This window comes from Phascolarctos cinereus, unplaced genomic scaffold, assembly GCF_003287225.1.
Source record: "Phascolarctos cinereus isolate Bilbo 61053 unplaced genomic scaffold, phaCin_HiC Scaffold_3;HRSCAF=262, whole genome shotgun sequence".
NCBI classification, from domain to species: domain Eukaryota; kingdom Metazoa; phylum Chordata; class Mammalia; order Diprotodontia; family Phascolarctidae; genus Phascolarctos; species Phascolarctos cinereus.
Window position 1 is genome coordinate 85,260,984 of NW_027555736.1, and position 20,942 is coordinate 85,281,925.

The window sequence follows — 20,942 nt, forward strand, 5'->3', positions numbered from 1 at the left end:
CTCAATGGATAGAGCACTGGACCTGGAGTCAGGAGGATCTAAGTTCAAATCCAGCCTTAGATACTCTGTGACCCTGAGCAGTTCACTTAACCTCTGTTTGCCTCAGTTTCTCATCTGTACAATGGAGATAATAATAGCACCTACCTCCCAGGGTCATTGTAAGGATCAAATGAGATAATATTTATAAAGTGTTTTGTAAACTTTAAAGTGCTATATAAATGTTATTATTAGTATTGATGTTCATCACCAGGTTGGTCACAGAGTAATGATAACTCTTAAAGATCATCTGCTAAATCTTAGAGGGATTACATCGACATGGTTGGCAGGAATATCCACATCAAGGAAATCATGGGAAATCACCATTGAAATGATAAAGACTGAGTGTCAAAGCTTTGGAAAGGTGAGCCAAGATTAACCTGAGGGACAGAAAGAAGTGTTACTCTTCCTCCCTCCCTCTTTTCATTAAGATGGAACCTAAAGGTTAAAAATACGAGCCTATGGCCTATCTTTGGGTTTCCTTTGGAGCAAATGGAGAGCAACTAACTCTGTGTCTTTGCCATTGACAAGATGACTTAATGTTTTGTCAATTGAAGAATTGAAAAATACCTGATGTTACAGTCACTGTTGATGTTGAAGAATCCATTGTAACTAAGAAAGACAAGGGAAGCTTAGGTAAACAATTTACATAAACATAAGACTCATCTATTTGAATATTGTTCTGGAAATTAAAATTACCCAAATATGTCAGTTGTTCATTCATTGTCCTGAACTCCCACTCATTTGTTATTTAACTATGTGTAGTACAAAATACTTCTCACACCAATTTGGAACCCAGTTAGGTAAACAATACAAGTATTCATTTCATCGATTTAATTATTGAGTTGGTTATTAGTCAATTGATTATTGACTCATAAATTTTAGGATTTAGAGCATGAAGAGAATTTATATTTTTATATATATATATACATACATATATATAGTACAACCCCTTCCCTTGATAGCTGAAGACATTGGGGCCCAGAGAGGTAAAGGACTTTCCCAAGGTCACACAGGTATTAAGTAGCAGGACCAGTATTCAAAGATCCTGTATTTAGTGCCTGCTTTGTAGAGGGCATTGAGTTTATTTGTAGAAATACAACATGAAGCTAAAATTTTGTTTCCTATGATAAGGAAACTGGGGCGGACACAGGTTAAATGATTTTCCCAGGGTCACTTAGCTAGTAAATGTCTAAGGCTGGATTTGAACTGAGGTCTTCATGACTCCAGGTCCGGTGCTCTACCCACTGTGTCACCTAACTGCATATTATCAAGAACCACTTGTTTAGGCAGCTAGGTGGTGCAGTGGATAGAGCACTGGACCTGGAGGACCTGAGTTCAAATCTGGCCTCAGACACTTGATACTTGCTAGCTGCATGACCCTGGGCAAGTCACTTAACCCCATTGCCTCACAAAACAAAAGAAAAAACCCCACTTGTTTAGAAACAGGTTCTTTTGAGTTTATAGAGTTGTTCGGTCAAAAGGTACTTTATTCCATCCCACTTCCTTCAAAGGATTCCTCCACAATTTGGTCTAGTGGAAATAAGAGAGTACCTGAACAGCTAACTCCGGCATCTTCATGATGACCGCAATTATGGGAGAACCAGCCACTGTTAAGGCAATGCCACAGTTTTGCTTCATTTCCATCACATTCCACATCATCCAAAGCAATAGATCCTGAGCTTCGGCCAAAATATGCTTGTCCTGGGGCTGCAATAGCTCTTCCACAGTCCAGCTGTCTGCACACAACCTGTGCATCCCTGAGGTCCCAGCTGTCATCACACACTGTGCCCCAGGTGTTGTTATAGTACACTTCAACTCGACCTTCACAACGGTGACTTCCATTTATCAATCTTAGAGAAATGTCTTGGCAACAGGGGAAAAAAATGGTTATTGCTCTATGGCACTTCCCACCTGATGGTATTTTCAAAAAGAGGGTATGTGCAATTCCACAGAGTTCAGTGGTTTCCAAATGTGGAGTTTGCCTATGCTTAGCTCTTTGGGGAAAAATGTTTTTTTGGAAAAATCCCTCTAACTTTCCACTTTGACATGTAAGTATTCAACAGATTAGAGGAATTGGCTTTTTATAATGGAATTGATTGTTAGATGAAAAGATCAGCTTCTCCAACTTTAAATTTTGAATCAGAGTTTTTTTTTTTAAACAGATAGCACTAGCTAAATAAAATTTCATTTTGAATAAAATAATGCATGTAAAAGAAGTTTCCCAGTCATGCTATCACATGAGATGACTATCATGTTCTGAGCCTAAGTCTCCCAAAGCCCCATTTATGTTATGGGAAATTACTTAAGTTCTCTCGGCAGCTACATCAATTCTTTCAAACCTCTAGAATACTATTGAATGCACTACAATTTCAATATAACTATTATGGCTAAGGACAAAATACAGTGTGAGCAAAAATTCATAAGTTCAAAAATTAAGGTCCCACTTATACTTTTACTATCAAGGTCAACCATTTATATTCTAAGTTATCCTGCCCTCATTGAAGCCATTCGTCTGTCTGAGAAAAAGTATAATGTATTTGCCTTTCAAAAAGATGGAACACAGAATATTTTCATTTTGATTTAGATGATTTATATTCTAGTCTTATAAGCAGTGGGTAAGTCTGAAATCAGAAAACTCAGTTATCCTGCCAGAGAATTTGAGTAAAATAATCTTTGCGTGACCTAGAGCAGATGTTTCATTTTGATCTCAATTCAATTTTTAGAACAAACATTCTTACACTTTGGAATGAAATATATTCATTTTTCAGAAATACCCGAGCATTATGAGCACTTACCACTATCATTTTCATCTGGTACAAGGGAATCGTAGGAGGCATAGAAGCCAATATTGGTGATGATGGCATCGCTGTGGAACACAACAGTCATACTGTTGGAGGAAGATGTAAATATTGGGGTGGTACCAGAACAGAACCTCCCCAGGGAAAATGATGCGCTCTGGGGGCCATCAAATATTTCCACGAAGTCATAAGGACAGCCATAGAAGTTTTCCATCCTGTGAAATGAAATGACATTATCTCTTAGCTGAATCATCTGGGTGGCATAGTGGATAGAGAACTATCCAAGATGCCATGAAGACCTGAGTTTGAATCCTACATCAGATACTAGATCTGCAACCATGGGCAAGTCACTTTAGCTTTCTTTACCTCAGCTTCCTAATCTGTAAAATGAGGGAATTGGTCCTCTAAGGTTTCTTCCAGCTCTGAATCTATGGTTTTAACTAAATGGGCACTGAAGTAGAAAAAGTATTGGATTTGCCGCCAGATGATCTGTGCGAATCTGAGCACATTACTTAACCTTTCTGAATCTCAGTTTCCCTATCTGTAAAGTGGAGATCATAATATCTGCAGTGCCTACCTACCATATAGGATTGGTATAGAGTCTGAATTAGATGTTAGTGAACTGTTTTGTAACTGTAAGGAGGTGATATAAATATCAGCTGGTATCAAAATATATTTCTTTCTAACAGGAAGTCTAAAGCCATTTAGAAAGTTTTCATTTGAAATTATCCTATTTATTGATGTAGTCTTCGAAGTCCCCTTTTGCATTTTCTTGCCTATTTCACTTTTGAGGATGAAATATATAACATTTTGTATAACTTGCTCCCACTCTTGACCTCCACACTACCTAGGTCAGCAACATGAGTCCTTAGTCTATGAAGGTTAGGGAAGAAGAGCAGAAGTGTGAACTTTTTAGGTAAAGATTATTATCTAAAAGTCTGTATTTGTCCCATTCCTGTTCTTAACTAGTCTTCAGCTGCTAAGTATTATTAGCCCATTTCAGAATACAAACACTTCATACTTCAGCAGGAGATGATACAATAGCAACTATATATATATATGTGTACATATGTATGTAAGTATATGTGTGTACACACCCATTTTACTTACTTTACTACTTCGAATTTGAGTTTGACATGAGCCCTGCTGTCCACTTGTATTTCCCAGGCACAGACTATATTTGTAGGGTATTTTTTAGGATACCAAGGGCTGGAAAAAGAGCCTGAAGAATTTGTGAGCAAACCACCACATTGGAAATTTTCATCTGCAAAAAATATGGAAGGAATCACATTAGATAACTTTCACATGTTCTGATTATTACTGGTTGTGTGACTAGGACCAAGTCCCCTTAATCTGTAAAATGGGGATAATAGTTTGTACTACTATTTATCTAATGGGATTCTTTGAGAAAAGTACTTTGCAAACTTTAAAGCATTACCTAATATTGTATCATCATCATCATCATCATCATCATCATCATCATCATCATCATCATCATTAATTTGGTTTAATGGAAAGGGCACAGGGTAAGAAGTCAGGACCCCTAATTCCATTCCTGGCCATCATAATCTCTATGCCTTCAGTTTTTTTTTCCCACCGTAAGGATAGTAATGGCTACACAGTCAACTATGTAGGGTTGTTTGAAAATAGGAACTGGACTTGTGATATTATTGGGGTAGGAAGCCCCTGTTAAGAAGGTTAGGAACTTCTACTACCAATGCAGGTCAGCACCTTCTCTGCAACCTAAAGTCTCAGAGAGTTACCTAGAGCACTGAGAGTTTAAGTGACTTGCCCAAGGTCATACAGCTATTATGTATGAGTCAGAGGCAGAATTTGAACACAGGTTTCCTGCCTCCAAGATAAGTTCTCTATCCACTATGCCATTCCTCAGGAGTGTCATGAGGGTAAAATAAAAGAAAGACATTTTGAAAAGTTGAAATTAGATAGGCAGTGCTGTATAACCAAGATAAAGTGCTTGATTTAGTAGTCATGAAGAGCTCAGTTCAAATCCTTCCTTTCACGCTTTCTGTTTGACAATAGGCAGGTTACTTAATTTCACATAACTCAATATCCTTATCTGTAACATAAGAATTATAGTAATAACTCAGGGAGATATGTATCTCTTAGGATTTTCATAAGGATCAAATGAAATGATGGAAATCTAAATATTAGTAATTTAAAATGTCACACATATGCAAGATATTATTTTATATTCAGAGAGGGCATGGACTAAATGACTTCTTAAGTTCCTTTCTGCAGAGACATATATACCAATACGTTTAAATATGACATACCCTAATCTTATATCTTCTGTTAAGATAAAGAATCAGTAATTGTGTTCAGCACTATATTTTTGAACAAAGTCTTTGATTTGTCTGGCATATAGTTGTAACCTCTCATTTCCTTATTGTGCAATGAGGAAAGAAAACCAATCTAGGGCGTGGAGGTGTTGTGATTTGAAAAACAGATGGTGGCTCAAACTTGTAATCTCTGCTGCCAGGAAGGCTGAGGCTGGTGGACTTCTTGAGCTCAGGAGTTCTGAGCCACAGTGGTCCAAGCTAGTCAAATATCTATACCAAATTTGGCATTAATATGTTCAACCTATGGAGCAGGGAGCCATCGGGTTGCCTAAAGATGAGCAAATTGGCTCAGGTTGAAGACAGAAGAGGTCAAAGTCATGCTGATCAGTAGTGGGATTGCCTGTGAGTGGCCTTCAGGCTTCCAAACTGAACAAGATGGGGAGACTCAGACTTCTTTTAAAAAAGGAAAGAAAAACAGTTGGCTGAGTACAAAAGGCAAGTAAAATGGCAGTGATACCTATTGGTGGAGACTCATCATTCACGTCTGTAAAATAAAAAGAAAAACTGTCATGAACAAGGATTACATTAGTCAGATGGATCTTTTAAAGTATAAGTCACTCAGAAAATATCAGGCACCCTCTCAGAACTAGGCTAGGGTTTCCTTCTCTATGTTCCATTGACTGATCAGTGACTAGTTCCTTTCCAAGTCTGTTCCTCTTGTGCACTTTATGTTATACCCTCTCTAAAATATTTATCCTGTAGTATTGTGTCATAGCTATTTGTGTACATTATAATTGCCTCCTAAGCCCTGCGTAGGTAGGGAACCATGTCTTATCTAAACTCTTTCTTCCAGTACCTGATATAGTTCTATGTACATAGAAGGTGCCGAATGAATGACTGCTGAATTGAAATTGCCCTGGATTTGAAATCAAAGCAGTGAGTTTGCACCCTGACCCATTTCTTATGTTGCTTTTGGCCAGTTAATTTAACTTCTCTGCATCTCAGTTTCCCCATTTATAAAGTGAATTGATTGTACTGGAGGATTTCTGATATCTGTTTTAGCTCTAAACATTATGATACCAAGAACAATATATGGTATTCTACTTCTTTTGAGGGAGCTATTGGTACAATGGAAAGCACCTGGAGTCAGGAAGTTCTGAGTTCAAATCTGGCATCATTTACTAGTTGTATGACTCTTAACTTCCGTCTACCTCAGTTTCCTTGACTGTAAAATGGATACAGTGATAGCACCTACTTCCAAGAATTGTTGTGAGGATGAGATGAGATAATATTCGTAAAGTTCTCATGCGTGGAACACATTAGGTACTTAATAAATTCTTGCTTCCTTCATTTTGTATACCTGTAAGCACCTAGTACGGTGTTCTGTGCTAAGTAGGCAGACAGTCAGCTGGTTCAGGGAATCCCAATGACTCTATGTTAATCTCTAACAATATTGGTATAAATCTGCATTTCACTTGGCAAAGAACCTCAGAAAAATCAGTTGCTACAGGATTAAATCATTTATATGTATTTGGAGAACCTCTCAGCTTACTAGACCCTCTATCCCTGCCTGATAGAAACATGATGTGACAAATGATACCTGTTGGTCCTGATTGGGTGTGGCTGTCAGAAGCTGCTCAGATGCAGAAGATGGGAAGGCCAAAATGAATAAAAGAATAGTTAAATAACGAACGTCACACAATTTTCCTAATAAAAATGGCGTCTATTAAATGCCAGGGTTGATAGTAGTAATAATAGTCAATGGCTAAGTTAGTTCAAAAGTATATGAACCAACTCTAGATTGCTAGACTTGGTGAGTAACTTCTCTAAGTTTTAGTACTCAGAACAAACAAGAAGACAAATTCAGTTGGGGGCTGTTGGGAGTGGAAGCAGGAAGCTTACACCTCAGGACACCAGACTCTGTAGGGGATAGACCTAAGGACCCCATAAGAATAGAGGAAAGACAGCAGTGTAGGGCTAATCCATAGATGGGATATGTCTGCTTGATTTGGCTAGAGGGGAGAAATGTAATTTCCTATTCTAATGAATTATTCTTGCCAGGTAGGTGCTAAGTTCAGTAGTTTCTACCTGCTAAAGGAGACATAAGGGGCACATAATGCATAATACATTATACGTAAAAGAGCCCATAATAAAAAAATGAAGCAAAGGATGGTGATACACCCAATACTACCTTGTCAACTATTCCCTGACAGCAGAGGCATTGACAGTGCCAATTGGAGCCTACCTGAGCAGACAACACTGGCATCTTCCTGGTGCCCACAGTTATGGGAGAACCAACCATTGTGCATACATTGCCACACTTTGACTTCATTTCCAATGCACTGCACATCATCCAGAATTATGGGTCCTGAGCCTCCCGCAAAGTGGTTATGTCCTGGCGCAGACAGAGCTTGTCCACAGCCCATCTGTTGGCATACAACCTGAGCATCTGTCAGGTCCCAGCTGTCATCACACACTGTTCCCCAGGTGCCGTTGTAATACACCTCCACGCGACCTTCACACCTGTGACTTCCATTCACCAATCTCAGGGACATATCTTAGAAACATAACAAACAAACTTCATGACCTAGCTACAGATAGGGCTTTTGCTAAAATTCCATTTCCTATCCCAGCTCTGTGGAACCATGGATAAGGAGCTTCACATTTCTAGCTCTCAGCTGCTCCTCTTAAAAAGAAGGAGTTGGATTATAAATGAGCTTTCGGCTCATTTTTTCCAGCAGTAAAACTACAATTCTCTGCTTCTCTGATTTCCTACTTTAGGGTGGAGCCTGCTTTCAGCACCTGGATGCCAATGTTTTAGAATACTAAAAAAACCAAATGTGGTATAATTATAATGAGCAATCTTGGCCCTAGATAATAGGTGAGGAAATGCACCTCTCTTTTTTCACTGGAAAGGTAGGGGTCAGCAGATACAGAATTGTGTGCATGCATATATGCATCACATATAATAACAACATTGGTTGATTTTATATAATTTTTTCTTGGTTAAATGGAGGAATTTCTAGTTATGTGCCTTGTGTAAATCAAATTCCAAGCTGTGCCAGCAAAGGGCTGCTTCAGACTAAATTTCAAGTATCATTATTTCTTAAAAACAAAGGAGTCAGCTTCATAGATACCTACCGGCTTCCTGTTCACCTTGCTGAACAGCATTATACACTGCATAGAAGCCAGTGTTGGTGATCATAGAGTCACTTCTGAACACAACTGTCACTTTGTTTGAAGAAGAGAAAAATGTGAGCTCTGCCCCAGCACAGAATCTCCCCATGGACAGGTAGGCAGCTTGCCATCCATCAAAGACTTCCAGAAAGTCATAAGGGCACCCATAGATATCTTCCAGTCTGAAGAGGGAAATGCATTGTCATCAGCTTCCCATCATTGTGGTCTAAAGAGCATTTCAAATTCACAAGAAAATAAAAGAACACTTAAAATGAGTATTCTGAATTTGTAAATGGCCCTTTACCTTGAGAAACCTCAGGTCCCCAATTCTTTCTTAGATATTAGATTGAAATTCTTTGGTTCAATCTGTTAATCAACCAACAAGTACTTAATGAGTGCCTGCTAATGCGTCAAATACAAGAAGGGAAATAGTCCCTGTGCTTGAGGAGCTCTCGTTGTGTTGATTCTCCCAAGAGAAACAGGATGAGGAAGTCTCTAGATTCTGCTATGATCATCTACTCAGGCCTAGAGGAGAATGAGTGGGTGACATGTAGCTCAGACAGCCTATTTAAACTGGAATCTCCCCCTTAGTTCAGCATCAGAGATAAACACCAAAAAAGTGTTTTCATTTAATGGTTTCATAGGAGTACAGGATAAATCACAGTCATCCACAGCCACAAGCATTGATATAGTATAGCCCCTCTCCAGGCAAAAGTAAAATACCCCTGCTTCCTCTTCCTCTAAAATCATTTTCTTTATCCTTATATGTTTCTATCTATTTTTCTATCATCTATCAATCTATCACCAATCTTTATTATCTATCATCCATCTATTTTCTATCATCTGTCCATCATCTAGATTTCTATCTACTATCTATCATTTTACTATCCATCTGCCTGTCTGTCTGTGTATCTGTTTGCCTATTTTTCTTTCATCTATCAATCTGTTTTTCTATCATCTATCAATCTATTTTTCTGTCATCTATCCACCATCTATCTTTCTTTTTTATTAATAAAGCTTTTGAGTTTTAAATTTTTCTCCCCTTTTCTCCCCCTCCTTCCCCAAGATGGTACAATCTGATGTAGGCTTTACATATTAAACATATTTTCACCTTAGTCATGTTGTAAGGAAGAATTAGAACCAATAGGAGGAACCACCAGAAAGAAGAAACAAAACAAAAGAGAAGGAAAAAAACAGCAAATAGTATGCTTTGATCTGCATTCAAACTCCATAGTTCTTTCATTGGATATGGATAGCATTTGAGACTTTTAGAGATGTCTTAAATCCTTGCATTGCTGAGAAGGGTTAAGTCTATCAAAATTAGTCATTTCACAGCATAGCTGTTACTGTGTACAATGTTCTCCTGGTTCTGCTTATTTCACTCAGCATCAGTCCATACAAGTCTTTCCAGGTTTTTCTGAAGTCTGACTGCTCATCATTTCTTATAGTACAATGGTATTCCATCATATTCATATACCACAACTAGTTCAGCCATTCCCCAATTGATGGGCATCCCCTCAATTTCCAATTCTTTGCCACTACAAAAAGAGCTGCTATAAATATTTTTATACATGTGGGTCCTTTTCCCATTTTTATGATCTCTTTGGGATACAGCCCTAGAAGTATTGCTGGGTCAAAGGGTATACACATTTTTATAGCCCTTTGTGCATATTCCAAATTGCTCTTCAAAATGGTTGGATCATTTCACAACTCCACCAACAATGCATTAGCATTCCAATTTTCCCACATCTTCTCCAACATTTATCATTTTCCTGTTTTGTCATGTTGGACAGTCTGATAGGTGTGATGTGGTACCCCAGAGTTATTTTGATTTGCATTTCTCTAATCAATAGTGATGTAGAACATTTTTTCATATGACTATATATGGCTTTAATTTCTTCATCTGAGAACTGCCTATTCATATCCTTTGACCATTTATCAATGGGGGAATGACTTGTATTCTTATAAATTTGACTTAGTTCTCTATATAGAGGCAGTAATTGTAAAAATTCTTTTCTAGTTTTCTGCTTCCCTCCTAATCTTGGTTGCATTGGCTTTGTTTGTACAAAAACTTTTCAATTTAATGTAATCAAAATTACCCATTTTGCTTTTCATAATGTTCTCTATCTCCTGTTTTGTCATAAATACTTCTGTTCTCCATAAATCTGACAGGTAAACTATTACTTGCTCTCCCAGTCCTCTTGTAGTATCAGCCTTTTTATCTAAATAACGAACATCATCTATTTTTCTATTATCTATCATCTATCCATCTGCTTGCTATTATCTATCTTTCTATTATCTATCATCTAGCTAATATCAATATCTATCTGTCTGCTTCTGCTTGCTTCTTTTTTGTATACTAATTTACTGCATTTTTAAGGCAACTATTTTAAAAAGCAAATCACAGCCCAAAGGCAGCAGCACTTGGGGACTAAATACAGATTGAAGGCACTGAATTGTGTCCAGGAAAGATAAGATCATGAATTTAAGAGCTGTAAGGGATCTTAGTGGTCATCTAGTTTAATTCCTTCCTTTGACAGATGAGGAAACTGAGATCCAGGAAGGTTATTGACATGTTCTAGGTTACCCAGAGAGTAACTGACAGAGCCAAGAGTTGACTCAGGTCCTGTGACTCCAACTTTAGCCTTTATTCCACTACATCCAGCACTTCCTTATATCTGAAGATGTTTGGAAGCAAGTTGGAGAAAGGAGAGGAAGTTTACTGTGATACAGTCTGGAAAGATAAAGCCAGAAGGAAAAGCTGTCAGGAAACTTAGTACTACTAAGATGGGGGTGAGAAACAAAAATGGAAAAGCTGTAAAGAGAAAAAAAAGTTGATTGGGTAAACTATGCAAAAATAAGGGCAAAATAATCTCCTTTTCTAGAACTTCTAGATAAAAGCCAACTGAAATTTTGAAAAAAAAATTTTTCTCATAGGGAAAATCCGGGTGTATTTAGTAAAAGTACTGATTCCAGTATAATCTGGATATTGGAGGTATGATGGTTTAGGTTGTTTACTTACTTCAGGCTGGGGACCTGAAGTTCTATGCGGAATTTCTCTTCACATGTATGACCCATACACATTCTATATCTGTTGGATAGTGTTTAGGATACCAGGGGCTAGAAAATGAGCCCCAAAGCTTTGAGATGACTCCACCACAAGAGTTACTTCCTCCTACAAAAAGGGGAAAAAGGAAATCAAGTTTTACTTTTACACATTTTTATATTTTCACCACAAAGAATCCAAAAGAAAGTGTGGTAGATACATGTAACATTCATTCTACCTCATAGTTTGGGAACTGGCAAGTTGGGAAGATGGTTTAGTTATGAATCTTGGTATGCAAATCAAGGACAGATATAAAGAGCCTCTGTGTGTGTGTGTGTGTGTGGTGTGTGTGTGTGAGAGAGAGAGAGAGAGAGAGAGAGAGAGAGAGAGAGAGAGAGAGAGAGAGAGAGAGAGAGAGTGTGTAAGGCAGAAACGGTTAGTCATGGAGATTGTACCCTAAAAATAGAAATGTTATGTTACCTTGATACTGGACTGACATGCTCATGAGCTGAGATAGCAGGTATGCCATGGTACTAGTTATCTGCTTCACATTGAATGTCCTTAATTCTTAGCCCTAGCAGACCAATCCTATATGGAATTATTCCACCCTTCCACACCTTCCCTCCACCTCCAGCCATGTTAAGTCATCACCTACCTGCCCATCAACTTTAGATTTCATGGCAGGGATGGATGCAAGGGAGGTTGTTTTAGGGGCATTTTAATTCACTCAGTCCTTTGCCCTCATAATTGCCAACTGAATTATTGTTGGAAGAAGAAAATCTACCCTGCTTTTAAGGATTATAGAAATAGTGATTTCAACTAATAACATTATAGGGAAGTGAAAGACTTTCAACAGGGGAGAATTACCTTTGGGCATGGTTGCTGGTAGAACTGGAAAAAAAACAGGAAAAGTTTAGAATTTTTAAAAAATGCATTTAAATGCAAGCCAGAATCCTTATTACTATTGATTTCAATGTTTTGATGCCTTTGATGTTTTCTCAGTAGAGAAAGTCCTACTCCTGACTTATAAATGATTCAACCAGCTGAGGAGACTGCATCAAAAGACTTTCTCACAAAAGTCAATCATTATTGATTTCTGCTAAGTTCTGAGATTTACTGATGCTATAGTTGCTTGGATATTTCCTTGATGGGTAAGAATTACATTGATTCTATAATCCCATCTGAAATTCAAGGGAAGATAATACTTAAGTGGTTCTTTTTATGAAATTAGCATTTATTAAAAACATAATACATCCCCATTCCTCAGTGCCTGACTTGGTGCTGTGCACGCAGTAGGTATTCAAAAATATTTGCTGAGGATAATTAGGATTCTTACAGAGCTCTTGGCATACCTGGAGGTGTAGGAATCACACCTGGCATCAAATTTTCAGCATCTATTTTTGTAGAAAAAGAAAATTTAAAAATTAAGGAAAATTCTACTTGCACTTTAAAAATTAGTAAGAAACTCTTGCTATGGTGGCCATGCCCATAAGAAGTGCACTTAGTATCTGTTGAGCATTAACACTTGTATTTCCAAGTCCTAAATCTTAAGCTCCAATAGGCAACTAGAGAAGTTCCATAGCCTAGAAGACAGGGTGCAGGATCTGAAGTCAGAAAGTTATGAGTTCAAATAACACCTTAGATGCTCATTAATTTTGTGACCCTTAACTACTCTCAACTTTTGTTTACTCGCTTAGATTGAAAATAACCACCTCACAAGGTGATTGTGTCAAATGAAAAAATATACACAAAATAGTAAGCACTAAATATATACACACACAAATATATGTGTATACCTACACACATATACATCTCTTTTTTTCTCCTACATAAACATATGTGTGTTAGCTATTATTATTACATAGAATTGTTTCTGTAACTAGGAACAACTGAATTTTATGGTCCTGGTCGTTTTTCTGTGAGATGGCTGTCTTTTTTTCCCCCACCAAGATGGAAACATCTCCTGGGCCACTGTTCTCTTGCTGTTTTCTGTTGTTATATCTTTGCAGTTAGCAGTAGGATGTATCCAAGTTAAATACTAGGGTCAGGAATGTTGAGGGAAGAATGTATACCTGAACAGATGACTCCAGCATCTTCATGATGACCACAGTTGTTCTGAGACCAGCCAGAGTGGGCACACTGTCCAAGATAGTTCTCATTTCCTGCACATTGCATGTTGTCCAAGAGAATGCTTCCTGAGCCCGGTCCAAAGTGAGCTTCCCCAGGGGCTGCAATGGCTTTTCCACACTTGAGCTGCCTGCATACCACTTCTCCTTCCTTCAGATCCCATAGGTCATCACACACTGTGCCCCAGGTTCCCTGGTAATGAACCTCGACTCTTCCTGCACATCTCCCAGAACCACCAACAAGGCGCAATTCTGTTCCTTCATCTAAACACAGACAAATTTTAACTGTGAACTTTTGAAATCTCAGGTGAGGAATGAATTACACTTAATAAAGTAGGACAGTGTAGTACAAAGGATCTTCAATATCTTCCCATTTTAAAATGTTTCCCCTATAAATACCAAAACATGGTTGTACCTCAGTACTACTGTAGAAGTATATTTATTATCAGATGTTGTTTCAGGGTTTGTTTTAGTCACTTAATAATTGGTATCCTTATTCCTTCAATGAGTATTTCTCTCTCATAGCTGGAAGATTCCAGTATAATTTATATTCATTCATTCCCCAAATATTGGGCAGTAGAAACAAAGGAGAAATGTGGTTCAAAGAATAAAAACTTTGATTTCCATATTTATTTTGGTGCATATAAATGGTTGTATTGTCCAGTGAAGTCTTAATATACCTAATTGCCTACTGAGCAGCAGTAAGATGGACTCCAGCAAATAAAATGGACAGCATTGTTTCCATTCTAATTTAGTCCATGCTGGTTACGTAAACCTGGACTTATTTTTAACTTTGGTGAGAACAGATGATATTACGTTATGTATTTACAAACATTTGTAAGGAAGGCCACCAGAACAGGGTGGATCACCTGTGATGAATTTATGGGAGGATTTGGATGAGAGTTATACAGGATGGGCAGGCATGGATGGCTTGCCATCTGAATCCCTGGGGGGAATAACACTAATAAGATTATGGGTTCATTGGTGTAGTGCAGTATTTCTAAACATGCTTCCCAAGTTAACCATACCCTAATGGCCTGAAAGAACTAATGGTGCTCCAATAGATATCTTATGTACCTCTTCAACTGATTAAAAGTACGCTTAATGTTCCATTCTGCCCACAGTTTAATAGCAATGAAGGAATTGACTCTCGCTTCCTCCATGTCCATTTTTATGTGCCATGGCTCACCCAAAACAGAAAAAAAGACTTTTGACTAGTCTGCTTTTATCGGCCACGAATGTGGATCTATCTGAACATCAGTCAGAATGTAGTTCAGTTGCTAGGAGAACATGGATTTTACTAATGGGGGAGATATGGTTCCAGCACTCTTTTCTGGAAGAACTTTCACATAGTGGGTTTCTGTAGACTTGGAGCTATAGGAGGACTTGGCACAGATGGCATAGGAAACAAGGTAGGTAACCATTTATATCCTCTTTCAGGTCACAAAGAGTTATCTAAGTGGCCTGTGTCAACCTGCAATATCACCTTTGTTAGCGAGCAGAAATAAAGTCAAGATGATGCTTGAGAATGAATCTCCAAGTTATGCTGATAAGGAGGCTGTTAGATGAGATTGGATTTAAATGATGGGTTTTGGAAAACTGAACACTTCCCCCCCCCCCGGTTTTTTTTAAAAACAAAGGACCCAATTTAAATTACTTACCTGTTTCCTGTTCATTTTGCCTAACAGCATTGTACATCACATAAAAGCCTGTGTTGGTGATCATAGAGTCGCTTCTGAACACAATCGTCATGATGTTTGAAGAAGAGAAAAAGGTGAGTGCCACAGAGGAACAGAATCTCCCCACGGACAGAGAAGCCACTTGTGGTCCGTCAAATATTTCAATGAAATCGTAAGGACAGCCATAGATGTCTTCCAACCTGAGAAGGTAACCAAAGAATTAGTCTTGTAAGAACCTTCCAGATTTAAAGCAAAGCAGCAACCTAGACAAAACACTCAAGAGTGTTTGAAATGAAGATCTGGTTTGAGTTTAAAATCATACTTTAAGATATATGGCATTAGCTACCTTTTTAAAAAAATCTTTTTGCATTCTGGGCCTTTCACTTTCTTTGCCCAATGATCATAGTTATATTATTAAAGCAAATCAAAAGCTTTCAGAGCAGAACTTTATCACCAGCTACACCATTCACCAATCACACTTAGCATCATAAAGGAATAATAATGTGTACTACACAATATTTTACAATAGTATTCTCAGACTTTCTATAGGGCAAATAATTGGGTACTGAAATTAAAATGACAGCTGGAGAAAAAGAGAGATGGAACTCATTTGCAATGTGGTAGCCGCTCTTGAGAAAATCACTTTGAAAGAATTGGTAGTTGTCAGAAAGATGGGTTTTGAAAGTGAAAGTAAAGATTGATTATGTTATTTATTGTTTCATCATATTCATATGGGATAAGATGTAATTTTATTTTGAAAGAAATGAGAAGGAATAAGGTGTATCTTCTTTTCTCATTTCTTTTAAAAAATATTGATGTAAGAGATGGAACTTTGCTTTTGTAGGCTGGGTTCTCAATTGGTTAGTGTACACACCTGTTACACATTAGGGGGCACATTCCAAATCAGTGGCTCACTAGATACGACACACATCCAAATCACTGTAGTTGTCAAAGTAACTTTCCTTAAGTGTGGCTCTGATGATGTGATTCTCCTACTCAACTAACCTCAGTTGGTTGTCTTCCTATTTCTTATATAATTTAAAAAAACCCAAAACTTCTCTCTTAGCTTTTAAAATCGTATACAACCTGGCTCCAACCTCTGTCTCCAAGCTCATTGTATATTACTACTTCTTTTGAACTCTGTGATCCAGCTAAACTTGCCTTCTCTCTGTTCCTCACACACAAAACCACGTCTCCCATGTTCCTTTGAACTGGCCATTTCCCCATGATTGTAATATACTCCCTCCCTCTCACGTAGTACTCTCTTATTTTAAGATATAGCTTAGGCACCATCATCATCGTAGTCATCGCCATCATCATCATCATCATCATCATCATCATCATTAGCATTTCTAGAGTGCTTTTAAGATTTGCAAAGTGCTTTACAAATACTATCTAATTTTATTTTCACAACAACCCTTGGACTTAGGTACTATTATTATTCCCATTTTACAGACAAGCAAACTGGGGTGGATGAGGTTAAGTGACTTGCCCAGGGTCACACAGCTAGTAAGTATCTGAGGCCAGATTTGAAATCACGTTTTTCTGACTCTAGGCTAGTGCTCTATTCACTGCACTACCTAACCTATACCAGTGCCTTTCCTCCCTTAAATATATTGTATTTAACTACTCTGTATATATTTGAATTTATCTGATTTATATTATGCTCCACTTATTTTTATATATACTTGTTGTCTCATCTATTAGAATGTAAACTCCTTGGTAGTAGGGAGTGTTTGATTTTTTAAAAATGTGTATCCTTAGTGACTTGAATAGTGCCATTAAGCACACTTCTGCCCTTCATAAATACTTGATTGATTGATAGGATGCAGATGTTAGTGAGCAGAAATAGGAAGAAAGCCTAAATAAAAGAAGATGATATGATTCAGGAATTAGCATAAGACCATTCAAAGGAGAAACTGTAGGGGACAATTACTTAAATGAGAGATGTTAGGAAGATGAATTACTTATGTCAGGGTCAAATTTATTTAAATTGAATGAATTCTTTTTGATGATAATAAAACAAAAGGAGTATTCAGTATTGATAATACTATGGAGTTTTATAATTTTGCTTTTTTCTGCCTAAATGTTTTTTTTGTTTGTTTTTTCCTTTTGTTTTATTTTGGTGAGGCAATTGGGGGTAAGTGACTTACTTGCCCAAGGTCACACAGCTAGTAAGTGTCAAATGTCTGGTCTAGAGGCAGGATTTGAACTCAGGTCCTCCTGACTCTAGGTCTGGTGCTTTATCCATTGCGCCACCTAGCTGCCCCTAAATATTTTCTTAATAAAAGAAAATATCTATGCTAAAACCACGAGTTAAAAACCTAACCTAAATTTTGTGATAGTTAGCTGAAGAATATTATTTTAAAGTTCTGTTCTTAGTGTCAGGCAGAAGAAAGAATTCTTGATCTTACAGAGTTTGCAGGATAGTTGGGAAATGGATATAAACACATTTAAAATGTGATAACACCAGGTAGTAGGGGGCTATGCCAACTAAGAGGTATAGGTAGTAAGTACTAGGGAAATTTTGAGGATAGGATTACCCCAACTGGGGCTGATAAGGGAAAGGTTCATGGAGGAGGAAAGAAGTGAGATGATTGTATAATAAATGCCTTTTAATTGACTGGTGAAACAATGTAAAGATTGAACACTGATACAGGAGGCAGAAAACCTGGTCTGGTCTTGGCTCTGCAACTTATTAGCTGTATGTGAGTGACCTTGGGCAAGTCATTTCCCTATTCTAGGCTTCAGTTTCCTTTTCTGTAAAATGAAGAGGTTTATTATTTCTTGGGCCCTTCCCATCTCTAATCTTCTACAGATTAATGGAACAACATAAATCATTTACTTACTTCAGATTTGGAATCATGAGCTCGATATGGAATTTCCTATCTACGTGTATCTCCCAGACACATTGTATGTCTGTAGGGTAATTTTCAGGATACTGCGGACTAGAAAATGAGCCAGAAAGACTTGAAATGACACCACCACAAGAATTACTTTCTCCTAAAGACAAAAGAAAGAAATGCAGCAGTGTAGATTTACTTCCACAGAATCCAAACCAGTCATTGACTCATGGAAATTTTGCACTCATAGTTCTCTTCTCCCAAGAGAGTTTTAAGATGGATCTTTATGACTCTCACTAAATCAGCCTCGAGCCAAAAAAAATGTGCTGAATTTGATTCCTTGGAAGACGAGTCAGCAGCGGTATAATGCCTTTTGATTCTTACCCCTTGCAGCATAGCTGAGCTACCTCAGCTGGGTCAGATTCGATATTTTGGTCCCATCTGATTCGTCTATATCTGGTTAATGTACTGGTATCTCAGCAAACTTCTTCCACTTTCTTTAGTTGAAAGAGTCAGCATTATAACAGGGATTCTTAGCCTTTTTGTGCCATGGACCCTTTTGTTCCAGGAAGGCTACTGAACCCTCCTTAGAATGATGTTTTTAAATGTATAAAATAAAACAGATAGGATTACCCAAAAATATCAATTATATTGAAATACAGTGATCAAACAAAACAAAACAAAATAAAATAAAAAGTGAGTTCACAGATCTCAGCCTAAGAACCCTTGATTTATAGAAACATTAATTCAACAAATACATATTATCTACCCGCTTAATAAATGGCACTGTGCTAGACAGTATGGGTAATGTAGAAATGAATAAGACTTCCATTTCGAGGAAGGGCCCAGAGTAGTCATGCTTTACTCTCCAGACTTTGCCACCATCCTGCAGACTTCTTGCTACCACTGAGGGAACTGCCTTATCCCTTTGTCCTTCAAACCCCCTTCTCCCGTTGGTTCCTCTTACAGCCTCATTTTGACAAAGGTCCCAGACCAGCCATCTTTCCTCCTCTGGACTTTGCCCCCATCCACCCATGCAGGTACCTTCCACATCCTATTTCACCTCCCCTTAATGCGTTATCTTCTGTCTTTAGAAGATAACACATGTTATTTGAGGTCAGGAACTGTTTTTCTTTTTACTTGTTTTTGTATCTCCAGTTCCCACATGGGAAGTACTTAATAAATGCTTGTTGGCTAAACTTGACCTAGTCCCTGTCTTCAAGTAGTTTATAATTGAATAGGTAGGCTAAGACATGTCTATGTATAGAGTATTACAAAACCTCCTCTGTAACAGGCTATGCTAGGTTTCATTCCTCACCTATTCTAGGTGCTTCAGGAAGCAACCTCAGGTAACTGGCTAGAGGAGACACCATGGCTGAAGAAACAGGTGGAAAAGGAGAATGGGGTATTCCTCCTGAGTCTTTACACCAGGGGTGGGGATCCTGAGGCCTCAAGGTCACATGTGGCCCTCTAGGTCCTCAAGTGAGGCCCTGTGACTAGATCTCCTTAATAAAAGGATTTGTTCTGTGAAACCTGGACAAGTTAAAAGGCCACACCTAAGGACCTCAAAGGCCACATGTGGCCTAAAGGCCTCAGGTTCCCCACCCTTGCCCTAGAACTTTTGGCTCAGTAGAAAATACTAATCAAGCAGAATGTACACCACATAAGTGCTTAGGAGAAGTAATTGAAATTGGCAATAAGATTACGTGGGATTGGAGAAAATGGCTAAAATAAATGATCAAATGATCAAAAGATGATTTAAATTCCTCTAAGAAATGGCTTTTGTGTGAGTTCTGGAGTTGTATGAATCCTTCTTCAAAAACAGAGAGAGAGAGCAACGGAGGACTCTGTTCTGGAAGCCATTTATCAGTTAAACACATTTCCAATGCTCTTCTGTGGCCCAGTGGTTAGCAAACTGATTCCCTGGGAAAGGGAATAAGTGCCATCTACTGGAGGGTAAGGAGAATGGCAGAATCATGGAGCTGAGAACACTAGGGAAAAGAGCTACATGGAGAAAAAGGAAGGGAACTCTATAAATGAAGTACAAAAAGTGGAATATGACAAATCTACAAAAGGAACAGGAACAAGGTGTTTATGAAGGCTCATGGGAACTAAAAATCAATTAGAGATCAAAGTAGGTCTTCCAAAGGAGATGGTATTTAGAATGGGTCTTGATGGATAGATATAATTCCAACTGGAATGTGGAGGTGGGGGACCACCTTCCAGGCATGGGAGACAGTAGGAGAAAAGGGATGGAAGTGGGAAAAACACAAGATGTGTTAGAGGAACTGCAAATTGTTCAGTTTGACTGGAACATAAAGTGAGACAGAATTGTGTGAAATAAGAGTGAAAGGTAATTAAGCATGATTCGTTCGTTCGTTCCCCCTGTGCTTAAAGACACTGTGATGTGGATCAGTGAGTGTATAATTGAGGTTTTTTTATCTGACCTTATCCTGAATCATTGACCATCATGTTAGTTAGCAACAAAATCATACGTGACTTCACTGTCCTTTCTCTTAACAACTGTAATTCTTCTACCATTCTATGGATTGCCACAAGACTGTCCCGCCTGAGAGGGGTCTCAAGACATATTCTAAAATCTAGATCACTGTGGATGGATCATTGATATCTCTATTACCATCAAGCTAGTTTGAATTACATTCTTTCTGAAGTTTTAGATGAAAACAAAGATATACCTTCTGTGTAATTTCTGGAAACTTCTGGAGAATCTAGAAAGAGAAGTAAGCAAATGAATAAGGGAAAACAAACAAAGCCACTTCGATCCATTTTCTACTCTTAACAATCAAAATGGTCTTCCTAAAGTGTAGGTCTCTCTCAGTCCCCATTTGATAAACTCTAATGGCTACCTTTAGGAACAAATATAAAATCCTCTAGTTGGCTTTTTAAACTTTTTGTAACTTGCCCCCTTTCTTT

The 20,942-nt window shown here is 38.0% G+C and overlaps 2 protein-coding genes across 2 annotated transcripts in view; both read right to left on the reverse strand.

Moving 5' to 3' along the window:
* Positions 1 to 1,525: 1,525 nt before the first annotated feature.
* LOC144456390 (scavenger receptor cysteine-rich domain-containing protein DMBT1-like) lies at positions 1,526 to 8,423 on the reverse strand. Its single transcript, XM_078151610.1, has 6 exons — positions 8,279 to 8,423; positions 7,383 to 7,694; positions 5,655 to 5,681; positions 3,948 to 4,101; positions 2,835 to 3,052; positions 1,526 to 1,902 (listed from the first exon to the last, which is right to left on the reverse strand). The coding sequence occupies exons 1-6, from the start codon at positions 8,421 to 8,423 to the stop codon at positions 1,526 to 1,528; spliced, it is 1,233 nt and encodes a 410-aa protein (XP_078007736.1).
* A 2,909-nt stretch (positions 8,424 to 11,332) lies between these two features.
* The window catches only part of LOC110192760 (scavenger receptor cysteine-rich domain-containing protein DMBT1-like), a 94,944-nt gene continuing 85,334 nt past the window's right edge, over positions 11,333 to 20,942 (reverse strand). Inside the window, 7 exon segments of the mRNA XM_078151611.1 lie at positions 11,333 to 11,376; positions 11,379 to 11,489; positions 12,228 to 12,251; positions 12,713 to 12,754; positions 13,433 to 13,750; positions 15,148 to 15,365; positions 18,015 to 18,168. Coding sequence (XP_078007737.1) covers positions 11,333 to 11,376; positions 11,379 to 11,489; positions 12,228 to 12,251; positions 12,713 to 12,754; positions 13,433 to 13,750; positions 15,148 to 15,365; positions 18,015 to 18,168 — 911 coding nt within the window.

What these genes read in the sequence shown, in the direction of transcription:
- LOC144456390 (XM_078151610.1), bottom strand. Translation starts at nt 8,423, where the DNA reads ATGGGGAGATTCTGTGCTGGGGCAGAGCTCACATTTTTCTCTTCTTCA. An exon ending in GCAAGGTGAACAGGAAGCCG is followed by an intron (nt 7,695 to 8,278) that starts GTAGGTATCTAT and finishes TATGTTTCTAAG; the next exon opens with ATATGTCCCTGAGATTGGTG. An exon ending in TGCCAGTGTTGTCTGCTCAG is followed by an intron (nt 5,682 to 7,382) that starts GTAGGCTCCAAT and finishes TTTATTTTACAG; the next exon opens with ACGTGAATGATGAGTCTCCA.